Source organism: Labeo rohita, chromosome 17 (genome assembly GCF_022985175.1).
Source record: "Labeo rohita strain BAU-BD-2019 chromosome 17, IGBB_LRoh.1.0, whole genome shotgun sequence".
Classification (NCBI taxonomy): Eukaryota; Metazoa; Chordata; class Actinopteri; order Cypriniformes; family Cyprinidae; genus Labeo; species Labeo rohita.
In genome coordinates this window covers 27,990,053-28,008,794 of record NC_066885.1, presented here as the reverse complement: position 1 = coordinate 28,008,794, position 18,742 = coordinate 27,990,053, and the positions used below count along the sequence as shown (strand labels likewise).

Genomic DNA, 18,742 nt, shown 5'->3' with positions numbered 1-18,742 from the left:
CAACACATCATTTCATAAGGCTGTTGTAGAAATAAATAAAAGTTGTTTTATGCATTTAAATAAATAGACAAGCTAAAACAAATCTGATAACATTAAAATACAAGGTGAGAAAAAATAAAACGCTTCATAGGGCCCTAAACATAACTTAACTCTTGATAAATTGACGTTAAATTGTATAAGTTTCTTTGTTTTAATTAAGTAGACATGTTTTTTGATTAATAAAATGAAATTTAGCCATTAAAAAGGAGTCCAGAAAAATTAAAACAGAAAAAAAAAAAAAAAAATTAGAAAAAAAAAATGGGGCCCTATTTTTGCATGCAAATATATATATATATATATATATTTTAAATGTATTAGTTTATTTGTGTAATATATTTTTGTAAAGTTATAATTTTGTGATAATACTTTGGTATGTTTGCTATTTGCAGTGATTACTATTTACTGTTTTTTCATAGTGTAACAATGTTGTTTTGTGGCACTGCTTTGGCAAAGTATCTGTCAAATGAACTTTAATCGAAAGCACAATATGACTTTGCTCACACGGTGAGTTCATGATCCAATGTTATTAGAGTATCAGAAGAGGGGTAAGGTCATCTACCTTTTTTCTTTATGTTTGCACACTGAACATGGGTTAACTTATAGCTCTTATTTTTGAACTCTCAAAGTGCACCAGATTAATGAATTTAACTTTAAAATATATCCAATTTTCTCCTGCGGGACATGCCCCCAGACCTCCCTAGAAGGATCCAGGTTCACCCACCTGTGTCTAACAAAATCTTACGTAATTATGATGTAAGCTCCCATCCACCACTACTAGTCCCTGATCTTTTGCCACCAGCCCCTGATGTTTTCAAATCCTAGAAACACCCCTGGTGGAGGACCAAGCCCATTGTAATTTTATAAATAATACTGTTGTTGTTGTAGTTTTAAAAGCTTTTTAAGGTGAGAACATAGTTTAAGCTATGGATTATTAATAAAGATAACGGCTAATTGAAATTTTGCTTTAATGTTCCCTTCCCATTTCCACCTCTCAACGTTGCGTCACGATGACGCTATGGGGAAACACATTTTGCCTTGAAATACTAAAGCCACACTGGCGTAACTACAATGCACACTTGTCCAATGGCATTTAAGCGCACAGAGTAGAGCTGGGAACTCGGTGTATACAATGCAGTGCTTGGTGCCATTTTCTCTAAATCTTTCTTGTTGAGCTTGTTGAGTTGTGTTTGATTAGAGTTGATGTAGGGCTGATGTTGCCCATCCCTGGCCAAATGCATTGTGTACACCAACCACTGTGTGTTGGCATTGCTGCCGTTCATTGCCCTTTCTATGATCGCACCGGCTGTGAGTTTGGTCAGCAAAGAGCCCCCTTTACCAGGCGCTTCTGTGTAAATAAACAAAAAGTCTTTTCTTTTACATTTTCTACATAAAATTTCACATTTTTAAAATTTTGCATCTACAAAATAACGAATAAATGTGCATCATTGTGTTGTTGCTGTTTTCTGTTTTTATTCAATTTATGAAGGTGATGTAAACTGTGTCATTATATATTCTATGGTAATTATACAATAATGTATTTTGCTGTACATTACAAAAAAAAATCATTTTATTCATTTCAACAAATTTACTGTCAGTACAGATGCCTTATATTTATTGTCTCTGTCTGCGTCCATTGCATCAGACACATTTTTTTTTTTAACTGACACGCCCCCAACTCGGAAACTTGGGGCTTAAAGGAGAAGTCCACTTTCAGAACAACAATTTACAAATAATGTACTCACCCCCTTGTCATCCAAGATGTTCATGTCTTTCTGTCTTCAGTCGTAAAGAAATTATGGTTTTTGAGGAAAGCATTTCAGCATTTTTCTCCATATAATGGACTTCATTGGTGCCCCGATTTTGAACTTCCAAAATGTAGTTTAAATGCAGCTTCAAATGGCTCAAAATGATCCCAGCTGAGGAAGAAGGGTCTTTTCTAGTGAAACGATCGGTCATTTAAAAAAAAAAAAAAAAGGTATACTTTTTAAGCACTTGTAGGGCTAGCTCTGGGATGCGCGTCCACAATGCTACAAATCACGTCGAAGTTCATCGTCTGTGTACTCCAGCTCGAAAAGGTAGGGTATGGCGAAAAACTCCATCTTATTTTCTCCTACAACTTTAGAATCATCCAACATCATTGTACCTTTTTGTTTGTAAACAGCATTTGACTTACTTGCACTTCCTTAGTCTTTGAGCATTCGCTTTGATCTTTCGACGTGATTCAATAGTACATAGTGTTGTGGATGCGCATCCCAGAGCCTGTGCTGCCCAAGCTTTTGTGCTTAAAAAGTATGCAATTTTTTATTTTCCAAAAAAAAATTATGGATCGTTTCGCTAGATAAGACCCTTCTTCCTCGGCTGGAATTGTTTAGAGCCCTTTGAAGCTGCATTTAAACTACTTTTTGGAAGTTCAAACTCGGGGCACCATATCAGTCCATTATATGGAGAAAAGTCCCGAAATGTTTTCCTCAAAAACCATAATTTCTTCACAACTGAAGAAAGAAAGACATGAACATCTTGGATGCCAAGGGGATGAGTAAATTATTGTAAATTGTTGTTCTGGAAGTGGAGTTGTCCTTTAAAGAAAATTTAGAGTTTCCCCCTCGTAATAACGACTTTGTGGTGACGTTCATGTGCGTTCAGCTCGTAATTACGATCTATCATGACTTGAACGCACCAATACATACCAGCAAAGGATGTGTAACCCGCATCAGTAAGGAAGTCACCACACCCAAGTTAATCAATTTGACTTCAAGTGTGTCCGGGTTAACCAGAAGGTTGCCTGCCACATGATAACCCAAGCCACGTCCTCTTCAATGGTCACTATTTGCCATATAGGGCTAATCCATATAGTTCCTTACTGGGCTGCTCTTGGACTAAAATGTAGTGGTCAGGCTCCACTTGACAGAGCCCTTGGGCCTTTATTTGCAAGAATTAACAGAGCGACCTCCAGTGGAGGATGTCTGGAATAACCGTCTTAGATACAGACAGTTGTTAGATGGATCTTAAAGAAGTCCTGTTGACTATGGCAGACTGTCTAGACAAAAATCATTTATAGTCTGTGATGTTATGAATGCTAACGCATATTACCTTATTTTTATTTTCAGCACCTCATAAGATGCAAGGTGGGATGGTACTCATTTATACACATTGTATATACCAATGGGTCCTGTTTTAATAAAAGTGGCTTTGATGTGGTTCTTTATTATCTCTATAAATCAATAAAACTGGATTTGTCATATGACAGTTCAGATACTAAAAGTAAATGTTGGGGATTTCTAAAGGGAAGTTTGACTCATCAAACTTGCATAAAGACACCACACTTTTATATCAAAGTTGTGAAAAGCTGTTTATTCCAGTTTACAACCTTGGAAATGGTCCAAAATATTTTGTTTTAAAAGTAATATGTGACACAGCACATGTTAAATACAAGAAATACTGCAAATTTATATAATACAATATACTTTAAGGACCCTAGGTAGACAAATGTAGTGGTACCAAAAACACATTCAAACATCTGTGAACAAAATAAGCATAATCCAGCAACTTAGTCCAAAAGTCTTTCAGTGCCATGGCTTAACATAATATCCGGTGCAAAAATTTATACAAAAGAACCCACCCCCCCAAAACACTGAATGGTTTCTCACACTTTCAAGACTTGAAAAGCAGTCAGAATCAAAAGAGATGTAACTCCACAACATAGTCAGTAGTAAACAGATTTTAAAAATGGAATGCAGAAAAGTGCGTCTTCATTCTTTAAATATTTAATAGTTACCAAGATAAAGCTTAGAATGGTTTTAAGTTCTAAACAGAAACTTTCATACAAAATTTGTGCAGCTGAAAACAGGTCGATGTACACAGTAATGTCACCAGCCTGCGTAAACAGGCTCTGCATCACAAGGGATTCCGTAGAAGCGACTAGGCGGGCGATCTTTTCGCAGGAGGGGCGTCCGAGCAAGGGAAAGCTCGCTGTCATTATCTCTTTTCCTCCGCAGAACCAAAATGATGATGAAGAGAAGACCCACTGTGGAGGAGAACAAGTATTTGAAAGAGTCTGACAGCTTACTTTTTGCTAAGCTCCGCCTTAAAAATGGTACTGGCACTGACCACTTAAAGGGTTACTCCACCCCAAAATGAAAATTTTGTTATTAATCACTTACCCTCATGTCGTTCCAAACACGTAAAAGCTTTGTTCGTCTTCGGAACACAATTTAAGATATTTTGGATGAAAACGGGTAGGTTTCTCCTCGTCTCCTACAGATAATGTACTCACCCTCTTGTCATCCAAGATGTTCATGTCTTTCTTTAAAGAAATTATGTTTTTTGAGGAAAACATTTCAGCATTGTTCTCCATATAATGGACTGATATGGTGCCCCGATTCTGAACTTCCAAAATGCAGTTTAAATGCAGCTTCAAACGATCCCGAATGCAGTTGTAAACGATCCCAGCCAAGGAAGAAGGGTCTTATCTAGCGAAACGATCAGGTATTTTCATTAAAGAAATACAATTTAAATACTTTTTATTCTCAAACGCTCGTCTTGCTTTGCTCTGCTTGAACTCTGTGTATTCTGACTCAAGACAGTTAGGGTATGTCAAAAAACTCCAATCGTACTTTCTCCCTCAACTTCAAAAATCATTTCAAAATCATCCTACCTCACTGCAGAAGTACCGACCCAGTCTTTGCAACGTGAACATGCAAAGAAGATCAAACACCCTTAACAAAAAATGTAAAACAGCGATATTGGGCGATTTTGAAGTTTAGGGAGAATATGAGATGGGAGTTTTTTTTAACATACCCTAACTGTCATGAACCAGAACAAAAACAGTCCAGGCAGAGTTAGACAAGACGAGCGTTTGGCATTAAAAAGTATATAAATTGTATTTCTTTCTCGGCTGGGATTGTTTACAACTGTATTTGGGATCGTTTGAAGCCACATTTAAACTGCATTTTGGAAGTTCAAATTCGGGGCACCATATCAGTCCATTATATGGAGAAAAATCCTGAAATTTTTTCCTCAAAAAACATAATTTCTTTACGACTGAAGAAAGAAAGACATGAACATCTTGGATTAAAAGGGGGTGAGTACATTATATGTGAATCTTTGTTTTGGAAGTGGACTTCTCCTTTAAGTTGTGTTACGAAGAAGAACAAAGCTTTTACAGGTTTGGAACAACATGGGGTAAGTGATTAATGACAAAATTTTCATTCTGTGGTGAAGTAAACCTTTAAGTTAAATAATAATTTTAGCTCGTATGACTGAGTACATTTACTACTGTTCAGCAAAATTTTGAAGGTGAAATCCATTCAGGAACATGTGATGGGAAATTCTGCATGAGGGCGAAAGATTTCCCCACACAGATTTCATAACAGGTTAAAGTCTATAATGACCTCGCCACACCGACCAACAGAAATCTGCTTGGTTTGAAAGTGATTTCTGTGAGATGCATTAAGAGTCATAAACTTTTTTTAAATTGAAGATCAGGGTAAATTTAACTTATTTTGTCTTCTGGGAAACAAGTATCTTCTTTAGTCTCTGAAGGGCAGTACTAAATGAAAAAAAAGAAAAATGTACACATCTCCATTCTGTTCAAAAGTTTTAACCCCTGGCTCTTAATGCATAGTTTTTCCTTCTGGAGCATCAGTGAGCGTTTGAACCTTCTGTAATAGTTGCATATGAGTCCCTCAGTTGTCCTCAGTGTGAAAAGATGGATCTCAAAATCATACAATCATTATTGGAAAGAGTTCAAAAACAGAAAAATGCTGAAAACCCCAAAAATGTTTGGGAACTGAAGGATTTTGTAATGTGAACATTCATACCTCCTCCACCAATAACAAGCAGTGCAATAGTAACAGGAGCAAGTTCACACGTCTCCCCTGCCTTTCTGAAGAAGGTCTCCATGCAGTAACCTGGGGCCGTGCTGCCCTCAGGACAAAACGCATCAGCGGGACACTGGATTGGATTTACATCAGGACTCTGCGATATATAGACAGGTGTACAAGGACACATTGGTAATCATAAATATACTCTCATTTAGAATTTTCTTACATTAAAAAGGAAGTGTTAGAAAAACCTACAGTATATGATTTGCATTTCTAGCAAGAGGAAGTCCAGCGGTAACAGTAAAGACTGTTTGTGTGTATGTGTGTGTGTTTAGAGGAAGTAATCACTTACAGGGCAGTAGTGGTTTTCAGGACATAGGTCACAGTTCTCTTGGCCCCAGTGGATCTGATAAAAACCACTGCTGCAAATCTGACACATGGTTTGATGGGAAGGCTTGTGCATTCCTGTTAAAAATCATTGACGACATTGGCGTTTCATAAGTGTGCTGTGGAAATTGATTTTGTTATTCAACAAAGACCTTTATTCATGTACTGAACTATGACAAAACTTGTATCACACTGATACGATCAATTTCATTATGTCCATCATGTTTTCGAAGTAGTTTTTATAATTTGGAGGACCTGTCTCCAGTTTTACATCACTGAAGCTGCATTTGATTAGGTAGCATTTTCAAATAAAACAAAGAAGAAGATACCTGGACGACAAGGCATGCATTCTTTGGAAGCGGTCTGTAGAGCCTCTGAGCCTGCAGGACAGACCCGGCACTGACTACAGCTGGAGGAACTATCAAAGGGTAGAAAGGAAGAATTGTAACAAAGAAACAACTGTTTAACAACTATTTCTGACATTCCTGTGGTACTGCTATACATATAATTTAACCTTTGTAAAAACACAATGAACTTAATGTTATTAAATATCCAAAGTGCCTTAGATGTATTTTTTTTGGTGCAATGTTCAGAAAAGGAACTTACTTGCAGTACGTGCCTTGTGGACACGGGTTACATGATGTTGAATTTTGCAAAGATGTGTAGAAACCTGAAGTAATAAGGAAGAAAAAAAACAGTAGAATAATCTTTTAAAATTCTTTTTAAATTAATTAATTTCTGATTACTTTTTACAACTCATAATTATAAGGTATATACTACTCATGTGTTTTTTTATTTTTCATAAATAAGTGTAGTTTTATATAATAAAGAATAACTTTGGATGATTCCAGTGATCTGCAATATAATAATACACACACTACCAGTCAAAAGTTTTTGAACAGTAAGAATTTTAATGTTTTATTTTTTTAAGAATACTCTGCTGCTCACCAAGCCTGCATTTATTTGATCCAAAATACAGCAAAAGAAGAAATATTTTACTATTTAAAATTATTTTCTATTTAAAAATAGTTTTCTATTTGAATGTTTTAAAATGATCTAATTAAATTTACAGCACCTTTACTAAAGTCTTCAGTGTCACACGATCCTTCAGAAATCATTCTAATATACGGATTTGCTGTTCAAGAAACATTTATTTTTATTATTATTATTATTATTATCAATATTTTAAATGAGTACACTTTTTTCAGAGTTTTTTTGATGAATAGAAAGATCCAAAGATCAGCATTTATCTGAAATAAAAAGCTTTTGTAACATTATAGAAATAAAATTTCAAAAACTTTTTAAATAATTTTTTTTTTTTTTTTTTTTTTTTGGGGGGGGGAAGAAATTATAGAAATTAATAATTTTCAAGGATGTCAAATCAAGGATGCTTTAAATTGAACAAAAGTGATGATAAAGACATTTATAATGTTACAAAAAAAATATATTTCAGATAAATGCTGTTCTTCTGAACTTTCTATTCATCAAAGAAACCTGAGGAAAAAAAAAAAAAAAAACAATAACAAAAACAACAACAACAACAACAACAACAACAATAATAATGACAATATTTTTTTTTTTTAGCAGCAAATCAGAATATTATATTGATTTATGAAGGATCATGTGACTGGAGTAACAATGCTAAAAATTCAGCTTAAAAATCAGGGATAAATAACATTTTAAAATATATTCAAATAAAAACAGTTTTTTCAAATAGTAAAATATTTCAAATTGTTACTGTTTTTGCTGTACTTTGGATCAAATAAATGCAGGCTTGGTGAGCAAGGATGTGTTAATTTTATATATAAATGCTGTTCTTTCTAACTTTTTATTTATCAAAGAATCTTACAAAAAATGTTTAGCAACACAACTGTTGTCAACATTGATATTTAATAATAAATCAGCATACTAAAATGATTTCTAAAGGATCATGTGGCACTTAAGACTGGATCATGGCAGATGAAAATTCAGCTTTGCATCACAGGAATAAGTTGTATTTTAAAGTATATTAAAACAGAAACCATTATTTATATTGTAATAATATTTTGCAATATTACCGTTTTTTCTGTATTTTTGAACAAATAATGTAGCCTTGATGAACATAAGAGACTTCTTAAAAAAATATTACAAGTCTTAGCTAATCCCAAACTGTTGAACTACAATGTATATAGCAAAAAAAAAGCATAAACTGAATAAATGAATCAATGAATGAAATATCACCTGGTGCACAGGCCGAACAGGACACAGAGCCTGTGTTATTACTGTAGGACCCATTAGGACATGGCTGGCAGACAGGGCTTCCAGTGACACTAATGAAAACAATGGTTAAAGGCTTGGCATATATATATTGTTATGCTTTGAATAAACAACAGCATAATATTTTTTCCTCTCACTTGCTATAAAACCCAGATAAACAGGGCTGACACCCCTGCTGTCCTGCTAGAGGCTGGTAGAAACCCTGGGCGCACAGACGACAGGCTCCAGGTGACACACACAGGCCTGCCTCAGGACAGCAAGAACACAGCAGAGTTTCTGAAAACACAGAAGGAGAAAGTGCATGTGTCAACTTCAACTCTTAATTCAATACACGTCCTTAACACACAAAAAAACACCCACCATTATCATAATAAGAGCCAGGAGTGCAGGCCTTGCAGGTGGAGATGTTGAGGCCGGAGCAGCTGGGAGCGGCAGTGGTTATGTTTGCACTGACTGTGGTGATCGTCACAGCAGGACTGAGTGTAGTCTGACTCATCACCACTCCTACACACAAAAAAAATCATATGACAATGGTCTTAAAGGCATAATTATGCATTTAAAGGCTTAGATCATCCAAAAACAATCTGTCATCGTGCAATTATCCACGTGTGATTCATAAATCAAGATTTTTTTTTATTTCTTACGTAAAGAAAAAAAAAAAAAAAATATATATATATATATATATTTTTGCAGAATGTTCATGCTTCTCTTTTTCATACAATGAAATTATGTTTTTTGAGAAACACATTTCTGGATTTTTCTCCATATAATGGACTGCTATGGTGCCCCGATTTTGTACTTCCAAAATGCAGTTTTAATGCAGCTTCAAACGATCCCAGAGAAAGAAGGGTCTTATCTAGCATAACGACTGGTTATTTTCATAAAAATAATACAATTTATATAGTTTTTAATGCCAAACGCTCATCTTGTCTAACTCTGCCTGGACTGTTTTTGTTCCAGTTCATGACAGTTAGGGTATGTCTAAAAACTCCCATCTCATGTTCTCCCTCAACTTCAAAATCGCCCAATATCGCTGTTTTACCTTTTTTGTTAAAGGTGCTTGATCTTCTTTGCATGTTCACTTTGCAAAGACTAGGTCAGTACTTTTGCAGTGAGGTAGGATGATTTTGAAATGATTTTTGAAGTTGAGGGAGAAAATATGATTGGAGTTTTTCGACATACCCTAAACTGTCTTCAACCAGAATGCACAGAGCAGAGCAAAGCAAGACGAGAGTTTTGAATAAATAGTATTTAAATTGTATTTTATAATGAAAATGACTGATCGTTTCACTAGATAAGACTCTTCTTCCTCGGCTGGGATCGTTTACAACCGTTTGAAGCTGCATTTAAACTACATTTTGAAAGCTCCAAATCGGGGCACCATATCAGTCCATTATATGAAGAAAATGCTAAAATGTTTCCTCAAAAAACTATTTCTTTATAAATTAAGAAAGCAAGACATGAACATCTTGGATGACAAGGGGGTGAGTACATTATATGTGAATCTTTGTTTTGGAAGTGGACTTCTCCTTTAAGTTGTAAATGTCTTATAAACCACAAATAAGGTCATAAAAGCAGTCAACATGATATGGTTTCTCATTTCGACTCAGTACTGCTCAGATTTTTGACAAGGTTGGTTTAAAGGTCTCTTGTAATAGCATCACGTGAATCACACTCACATTTCTTCGATTGTGTGCGTGTTTTTATTGTCTGTTGGTGTATACTTTAAATGGCACTGCATGGTTATTAACCATCAGCAGAAATGCAAACAGAGTCCTTATTGTGACTGTAATCACATTAGCCATGAGGCCGCTCACCCTCAGCGACACAAGCACCCACTGAAGAAATACAATTATTCTGAAGGGGTGGTCATATGACTCCATTTCACTCCAGAAATACTAAGAACAAGCGAGGGACCTAGAAACCATGTTTCTGTTTGTTCTCTTCCAAGCTGAGGAAAATGGTTTACTTGACTCTTACTGACTTGTTAAGATCATATGTGACCCTGGACCACAAAACCATTCTTAAGTAGCACATTTGTAGCAATAGCCAAAAATACATTGTATTTGTCAAAATAATATTTTTCTTGTATGCCAAAAATCATTAGGATATTAAGTAAAGATCATGTTCCATGAAGATGTTTTGTAAATGTTCTACTGTATTAAACTTAACTTTTGATTAGTAACATGCATTGCTAAGAACTTCATTTGGACAACTTTAAAAGCGATTTTCTCACTATCTTCACTATCCAGGTTTTGAGATATGTGTACCTCAGTCAAACATTGCCCTATCATAACCATACTTCAATTCAACATTTATTGAGCTTTCAGATTATGTAAAATCTAAATTTTAAAAAAATTACCCTCATGACTAGTTTTGTGGTCCAGGGTCACATTTGAGATCATTTTAACAAAACATTTGAAACACACAAATGACATGTTCACTGACGAATGAATCAGAGGTCATAAAACCATAAAAATGTCACACTGCGGTCCATGCATGTAATGTAAATAAACCCAAGTAAGCCAGTACTTGTTTACTTCACAGCAGAGCTGTATGGTGTTACTGATTTTGGTCTAAAGATTTGCTGGTATTGTTGGGTTTAGGCCTGTTTTAGTAATCAGGATGAATGTTGTTGATAAAATACTTCACATTTGTACTAAATGTGTATCTGTATTGAAAAACAACAAAAAAAAAATACATAGTGGAAACATCTAAACACAATTATAAATTATTTGATAACAAATAAATATTGTCTAGATAGACATTCAATATTATTTATTGTGAGAAGAAAAAAAAAGTCAAATAACCAAACATACCACATACAAAATGTCTGTAACTGAAATGAACATGGTTCATTCACAAAGCGAAATGTCGCTGCCGTTCAAAAAACATTTAACGTTACATGTTTTTCCTCACGACCATGCCACTTTGATATATTTTAAAAAGTTAAATACTGCTGGATGTTAAAAGTCATAGTTTATTATGTGTTAGTGACTCGTAAACTCACCCAAAACACAAGCGATGGCGAAAACAGACAAAACTCCCAAACGCTCCATGATCCAGCGGTTTACTTCAGGAGTCCCCACATCTGTTTATCCGTCTGAATTCATCACAGTAGACGACAGTATTACTAAAAGAGTGTATTATTGGGAACTGTTGAAGATTTCTGTTCTCATTCCCTCTTTCGAGCGCTCATCAATGTCATATGACACTAATCATGTGATCAGTCACATTCCTAAACAAAGACTGAAACTATTATTATTACCTTACTGTTGTACCATCTAACAACATTAAACTGAGCACGATCCATATGTTAGTCGTAATATTTAAAGTGGGTGACACATTAACCAACTGAACACCAAATGTCCAAGAGTTTCTCAAATGACGAGTTTTTTTTTTTGGAAGTCCCGCCCTTCAAAAGTCAACAGGACCTACTATGGTAACTGTAGTTTACACCCACACCCACTCCCTATGATCATTTATAATTAGGGGTTATTTAAAGAAGTAGAGAAATGGGTAAATTTCTGTAATTTCGTCAACCGTGTCATTTGTTTTGCTTTACACAAGTGACAGAGCAGTAGAAAAGTAAGCAATTTCAGATGGGTGGGAGAAAGTCTATTACTTACTTGAATATTCTGCACTCCAAGGGGAAAAAATATGCTCTATTTTTCAACATATTTATTATTGGTGTTAAGTGCAAAACACTTGAGCATGCCCTGAGTAATACATAGGATTTCACATCCATGATAAACACAGCAACAAGTGAACCAAATTTGTACATACAGTAGTAACACAGATCGATTAAAATACTGCATAACAGATATACACACATAAAAGTTACAATACAGAGTGTAAAACAGCCCTTTACGGTAAACAACAACAGAGACGGTCATTTAGAACAAGGCAAACGGCAAAAATATGCATGGATAGAAGTGTTAAAGATGATATTTCTGATATCCAACAAGAATTTGGTGCATTTTAGCTTCAGATAGACTGTGGCATGATAAATTAAATAACATTTGCTATTACATCAGAACAGAAAATGTAACATTTTAACTTAATAACACATATTGCACGTAACGGTTTTCTTTCTGTGTTTATTTATGGCTTGATATAACTTCGTAAACAACCTCAAAACTATGGTATTCAGTGGAGAGGGTCTTAATTTATTTTTAGGGTATTTACTTACATTCTGAATGTAATCAATTATAAAGAAACACTAAAAACGGTCAGTAGCCAGTTGACGGTACCCATTGACTTCCATAGTATTTTTTCCCCATACTGTGTAAGTGAATGGCTGCCGCCAACTGTTTGGTTACCAACATTCTTCCGAATATCTTCTTTTGGGCTGAACAGCAGGAAGAAACTCATATAGGATTGGAACAGAGTTGTTTACCTAAAAATTAAAATTCTGTCATTTCAGAACACAAATTAAGATATTTTTGATGAAATCCGAGAGCTTTCTGTCTATTCAGACTATTTTTCGTCAATGTTCTTGTTACCTTTCTGGGCCTTGAACATGGAAGGACCCTTGTTGTCTGTGGAGAGTCAGAAAGCTCTCAGAAGTCATCAAAAATATCTTAATTCATTTTCCAAAGAGGAACGTTTTACAGGTTTGGAACGACTTAAGGGTGAGTAATTAATGACAGAATGTTCATTTTTTGGGTAAACTATCCCTTTAAGGTGAGTAAATGATGACAAAATTTTCATTTTGGGATGAACCATCTCTTTAAAAACCTTTACACCCAGGATGGACAGAGCAGTATTCACTCTAGCTGCTTGGCTGACATGTCTTTTTTTACTTCCCTCGCTTTATTTGATTGAAGCTTCTGGGCAATTCCATAGGGAACGTGAGCCGCCACAGTCCCAAGTTCTGCCGCTCCCTCCACGTGGAACATTTGATCATCGAAGAAGATGTGAGGTCTGATCTTTTCCAGCATGGGGCCTTTAGGGGCTCCTGCTAGGAAGAGGGCCTCATCTGTCTCTAGACCCCAGGAACGTAACGTCTTGAGGGCCCGTGTGCCTGAACTGGCAGCACTGCGAGCTGTAACCAAATAGGTGCGGATGGGACAGTCCAAGCGTTGACCTTTGGCATAGAACTTCTGTTGGAGTTTCCCCAGAGCTTCCAAGAACCCCTTAAGTGGTCCCTATGAAAAATGATAAGAATTTAATATGGTCAGAAATAAAATATCCTTGTTTGCTATTGCATTTAAAATTGAACATACGTGATCAAGAGGTTTATTTTCATGGGCTTTCTCATGCTCAAAGAACTTTTCCAGTCCTTGGGCTTTGTAGATTCTCTCCGACTCGTCTGAGAAGAGAACGGCGTCTCCATCAAAGGCCACTCGCAGCTGAGTCTCCGGCACCTCTGTGATTTTTCCAGGTGAGAATACTGTAGCTGCTGCAATTCCTAAAACAAAAGAATTTCATATTGAATTATAATTTCTATTGTTAAAAGTTAATGAATTCTCCAAAGCCCTTCACTGACCTTCTTCAATGGCTTCTATGACTTTCCTTGAATCAGCTGACAGATAAAGGTTGGTGTGGTAGGCTTTCAGATACCCAATAGGACTGTTGCCTCCAGTCATACAAAAGCGCTCTATAAACAGCTCTGGAAATAAAAAACAACACAAGATATTCTTTGTGCTTTTACACAATGTGACTGCCACCAAACCGTTATGTGAATAAAAAGATGTTTTAATAACTACAATGGGAATTTTATTAATTTTAAACACATTAGATGATAAATATTGGTATAGTAGTTTTATGTTTCACAGGGATTCAAAGTCCTGGTGTTTGTCCAGTGTAAGACAGAGCTTTGTGGTCAAGCGTCTATTGACATACGGTGATGGTTAATTGAATTTATGAGTCGAAGTCCCACATGAGCATGATTGCTGGTCATCAGAACCACATCAAAGAGCTCTTCACTGTCTGGATAAAGCTCCCTGAGTCGAGTGTTCACTGCCTCCACTGCCTGCACAAGACAGAAACATATAATTTCCCTCTATACCCACAGCTCAGAATGGACAGAATAATTACTGGATGACAGAAATGATTTTTTTCTTTTATTAAGTTGGGATAACTTTTTTTTTTTTTTTTCAATCTTATGAATGATAACATTGCTAATCACTGATGTGTCTAGGTACATTAGAACAGGTTTGACCTTAATGAAGGGGAAAGCAGGTCCGGGTGTGAATGGCTCAGTCTCGTGTTGGATCTGGTATTTGAGGTAATCCTCCATTCCCTGCTGCTCATAAATGTCCTGCTCTCGATCCATATTGAAGAGGGCACGGGAGGACACGGCAAGGGTGATGGCATTCTGAGGCTTTGGCTAAATAAACATAATATTACATACTGACAGCAGGAATATATATATATATATATATATATATATACACACAGATGTTAGATCGATTGATAGACAGACAGATGGACAGAGACAGATAGATGATAGATTGATAGAAAGACAGATGATAGATACATTGATAGACAGATAGACAGACAGACAGATGTTAGAATGATGATCGATAGATAGATGATAGACAGATGTTAGATCGATCGGTCGATCAATAGACAGACAGACAGACAGATAGATAGATAGATGTTAGACAGACAGACAGATCGATCGATTGACAGATAGATGGACAGATGGACAGAAAGACAGATAGATATATAGATAGACAGACAGACAGACAGACAGAGAGATGATAGATAAATTGGACGGACGGACAGATCGATCGACAGATAGATAGATAGATGTTAGACAGACAGACAGACAGACAGACAGATCGACAGATAGATGGACAGATAGATATATAGATAGATAGACAGACAGACAGACAGAGAGATGATAGATAAATTGGACGGACGGACAGATCGATCGACAGATAGATAGATAGATGTTAGACAGACAGACAGACAGATCGACAGATAGATGGACAGATAGATATATAGATAGATAGACAGACAGACAGACAGACAGATGATAGATAGATCGGACAGATGGACGGACGGACGGAGGGACAGATAGACTTACAGACAGACAAATGATAGATTGATGGACGGATGGGTGGATAGACAAACAGACAGACAGACAGATAGATAGATAGACTTACAGACAGACAGATGATAGATAGATTGACGGATGGACGGACGGACGGACAGACAGATAGTCAGATAGATGTTAGATCAATTGACAGATAGAGACAGATACACGGACGGGCGGATAGACAGATAGACAGATGGACAGACAGACAAATAGACGGACAGACAGATAGACACAGACAAACAAACAGATAGATAGATAGATGTTAGACTTACAGACAGACAGATGATAGATTTACAGATGGATGGACAGACAGACAGACAGATAGATAGATAGATAAAAACAGATAGTCAGATGTTAGATCGATTGACAGACAGACGGACAGACAGACAGACAGAGAGATGATAGATAAATCGACAGATAGACAGATAAATAGATGTTAGACAGACAGACAGACAGACAAATAGAAAGATATATAGATAGGCAGACAGACAGATTGATCGATCGACAGATAGATGGACAGACGGACAGACAGATATATAGATAGACAGAGAGACTGACAGACAGAGAGATGACAGATTGATAGACAGATGATAGGCAGAGAGATAGATCAATAGACAGACAGACAAACAGACAGACAGATAGATAGATAGATAGATGTTAGATTGAACGATAGACTGATGGACAGACAGAGACAGGTAGCCTATTGAATGAATGAATGAATGAAGGAATGAACAAACAAACGTGTGTAATAAGACCAACAAATGTAATAAGACCAAAAATCTCAATTTCGATTTAAAATGTTTTAGGCAGACAGACAGAAACTAACATTAAAAATAGCCTGTGCAATAAGAACAAAACAAATGCAGTTAACAATATAAAATGTTATTTATATAAATAATGCAAAAAATGTCAACAGTTTTTTTTTATTGTTCTAGACAGTCATATTGATAGATAGACATTGCATTAATAAATAAATAAATGCCAACAAGTGACTTCACAAAATGTCCTCAAAATAAACTTTTTCTGTTGTAAATCCCTGCGTAATCTGCGTTGTTTCTGCAGTGATCCGAGCACGTATAAAAGCAACTGGTCTTCATATCGCTTTTGCTAAAAATGTACAAACGCTCCTACCAAATTCTGCGCTGCTTGTTTATCTCGGATCATGGTCGTCTTTTATGAGCTGCCTTGTTATTTGAACACCGTTGAATACAGGTTTACTCCTACTTCACCGTATTCCTCGACAGCATCACTGCACCAAACGCTATCACGGTCAGTCACGCCATCGCTTACGGTCGCATGTTAAATGTCTCGCTGCGGGTGGCGCGGGTATTTTTAGAGCCATTATCAAATACAGACACCTCTGGTGAGCTCAAACCAACCCTTAATGCTTTCAGTCACAACCGGTAGCTTCTATAGAAGACATATTATAAGCAACTTGGCTGCAGACTCACCGGTGTAGGTTTCTTGCTGGGACTCGACTGGTTACAGGTTTCCTTCCGCTCCCCAAAAGTGTGCATCTCTTTCATTTGTGGCTTATTCATGATGAACAGCTGAGAGACTGATGGTCAGAAGAGCCCTGCTCTGTATGACCTTCACATACACATACAAACACACACTGTGCAGTCGTATCCCCTGGGGCAAAGCAGAACCCAGAGAGCAATCAAACGAGCACACACTGATTTAGATGTGGTGCTCAGATTGAAGGGGACGGCTGCCGTCATCCTCACCTCCTTCCCACACCATCAGCACCACTACATCTCCATCATCTGCTGCTTCTGGGAATCAGTGATGGAGGACCTCCCTGTGGCAGCTATGAGTGTGTGTTTACAATCTGCAAATGGAGAAAATGCTTATTTGGACTCTGGGGGTCTCTGGCAAATTGATGCACATCTCAGAAATGTTCCCATGACAACTACTGGTGCTAAGAGGTGCCTAAAGAGAGGGAAAGCCCTTCAAGATCAGCACTAATGCACAAGAGCACTCCATAATGACTCTGGACACTTGCTGTGCATTGTATTTTTCATGAGCCTCAAAGTCAGAACATGAACATGTATAAACTACCATTCAGGTGCCGTTCAAAAGGTTGGGATCAGTAAGACTTGTAATTTTTTATTTTATTTTATTTTTTAAAGACGTTTCTTATGCTCATCAAGGCTGCATTTATTTGATAAAAATATATATTAAAAAAAAAAGAAAACAGTAATATTGCTAAATGTTATTACAATTTAAAATAAGGGTTTCTATTTTAATATACTTCAAAATATAATTTATTCCTGTGATGCAAAGCTGAATTTTCTTCAGCCATTTCTCCAGTCTTACGTGTCACATGATTCTTCAATATCAATGTTGGCAACAGTTGTGCTGCCAAATATTTTTTTGCTTTTTTAAAGATTCTTTGATAACTTATGAAGAACAGCATTTATTCAAAACAAATATTTTGCAACAATACCTTTGCTATCACTTTTTATCAATTTAACATCCTTGCTGAATAAAAGAATTAATTCCTTTCCAAAAAAAAAAAAAAAAAAAAAAAAAAATAGAGGAAAAAATAGTAATTGAATAGTAGTGAATTGTTAGAAAATATTTATATTTTAAATAAATGCTGTTCTTTTTAACTTTTTATTCATCAACGAATCCTGAAAAAAGTATCACAGATTCCAAAAATAAATAAATAAATAAATAAAAAATTAAAAAAATTAAATAAATCAGCATATTGGAATGATTTCTGAATGATCATTTGACACTGAAGACCGGAGTAATGATGCTGAAAATTCAGCTTTGATCAAAGAAATAAATTAGTTTTTTTATTGTATATTAAAATAGAAAAATGTTATTTTACATTGTAATAATATTTCACAATCTACATTTTTTTTGTATTTTTGATCAAAAAAAAAAGCAGCCTTGATAAAAATCTTTCAAAAACATTAAAAATCTTACTGATCCCAAACTTTAGTTTTCTTGAAAGTGTTCTTGAAATATAATACATTTTATTTATAATACACCTTTCTTACACTCAAGGTGTTAAAAAAAGTCTCTTATGTTTATCAACACTGCACTGATGATTTAAAATACAGTAAGAACGGTCTTATTTTGATGTATGATTACAATTTGAAACAACTGTTTTCTATTTTTAATTTGTTTTAAATTGAAATTTATTCCTGTGACGTAAAGCTGAATTTTCAGCAGT

At 35.8% G+C, this 18,742-nt stretch overlaps 2 protein-coding genes across 3 annotated transcripts; both read right to left on the bottom strand.

Moving 5' to 3' along the window:
• Positions 1-3,374: 3,374 nt before the first annotated feature.
• Positions 3,375-11,898, bottom strand: si:dkey-21a6.5 (sushi, von Willebrand factor type A, EGF and pentraxin domain-containing protein 1). Its single transcript, XM_051133795.1, has 9 exons — positions 11,515-11,898; positions 8,865-9,008; positions 8,642-8,780; positions 8,469-8,557; positions 6,855-6,918; positions 6,578-6,666; positions 6,214-6,326; positions 5,859-6,015; positions 3,375-4,063 (listed from the first exon to the last, which is right to left on the bottom strand). The coding sequence occupies exons 1-9, from the start codon at positions 11,561-11,563 to the stop codon at positions 3,906-3,908; spliced, it is 1,002 nt and encodes a 333-aa protein (XP_050989752.1). The 5' UTR covers positions 11,564-11,898; the 3' UTR covers positions 3,375-3,905.
• A 270-nt stretch (positions 11,899-12,168) lies between these two features.
• On the bottom strand, positions 12,169-17,372 carry nt5c1ab (5'-nucleotidase, cytosolic IAb). 2 transcript variants are annotated; one of them, XM_051132623.1, is made up of 6 exons: positions 16,687-16,994; positions 14,671-14,838; positions 14,352-14,481; positions 13,996-14,118; positions 13,733-13,917; positions 12,169-13,654 (listed from the first exon to the last, which is right to left on the bottom strand). In XM_051132623.1, the coding sequence occupies exons 1-6, from the start codon at positions 16,717-16,719 to the stop codon at positions 13,274-13,276; spliced, it is 1,020 nt and encodes a 339-aa protein (XP_050988580.1). In that variant the 5' UTR covers positions 16,720-16,994; the 3' UTR covers positions 12,169-13,273. The 2 variants fall into 2 exon arrangements, with proteins under 2 accessions (XP_050988580.1, XP_050988578.1); XM_051132621.1 differs by lacking the exon at positions 16,687-16,994 and adding an exon at positions 17,007-17,372 and having other exon boundaries at positions 12,170-13,654.
• Between the last annotated feature and the right edge of the window lie 1,370 nt (positions 17,373-18,742).

What these genes read in the sequence shown, in the direction of transcription:
- si:dkey-21a6.5 (XM_051133795.1), bottom strand. Translation starts at nt 11,563, where the DNA reads ATGGAGCGTTTGGGAGTTTTGTCTGTTTTCGCCATCGCTTGTGTTTTG. An exon ending in CGCCATCGCTTGTGTTTTGG is followed by an intron (nt 9,009 to 11,514) that starts GTGAGTTTACGA and finishes TTTTGTGTGTAG; the next exon opens with GAGTGGTGATGAGTCAGACT. An exon ending in CTGTTCGGCCTGTGCACCAG is followed by an intron (nt 6,919 to 8,468) that starts GTGATATTTCAT and finishes TTATTACTTCAG; the next exon opens with GTTTCTACACATCTTTGCAA.
- nt5c1ab (XM_051132621.1), bottom strand. Translation starts at nt 17,096, where the DNA reads ATGAATAAGCCACAAATGAAAGAGATGCACACTTTTGGGGAGCGGAAG. An exon ending in CCAGCAAGAAACCTACACCG is followed by an intron (nt 14,839 to 17,006) that starts GTGAGTCTGCAG and finishes ATGTTTATTTAG; the next exon opens with CCAAAGCCTCAGAATGCCAT. An exon ending in CATAGAAGCCATTGAAGAAG is followed by an intron (nt 13,918 to 13,995) that starts GTCAGTGAAGGG and finishes CTTTTGTTTTAG; the next exon opens with GAATTGCAGCAGCTACAGTA.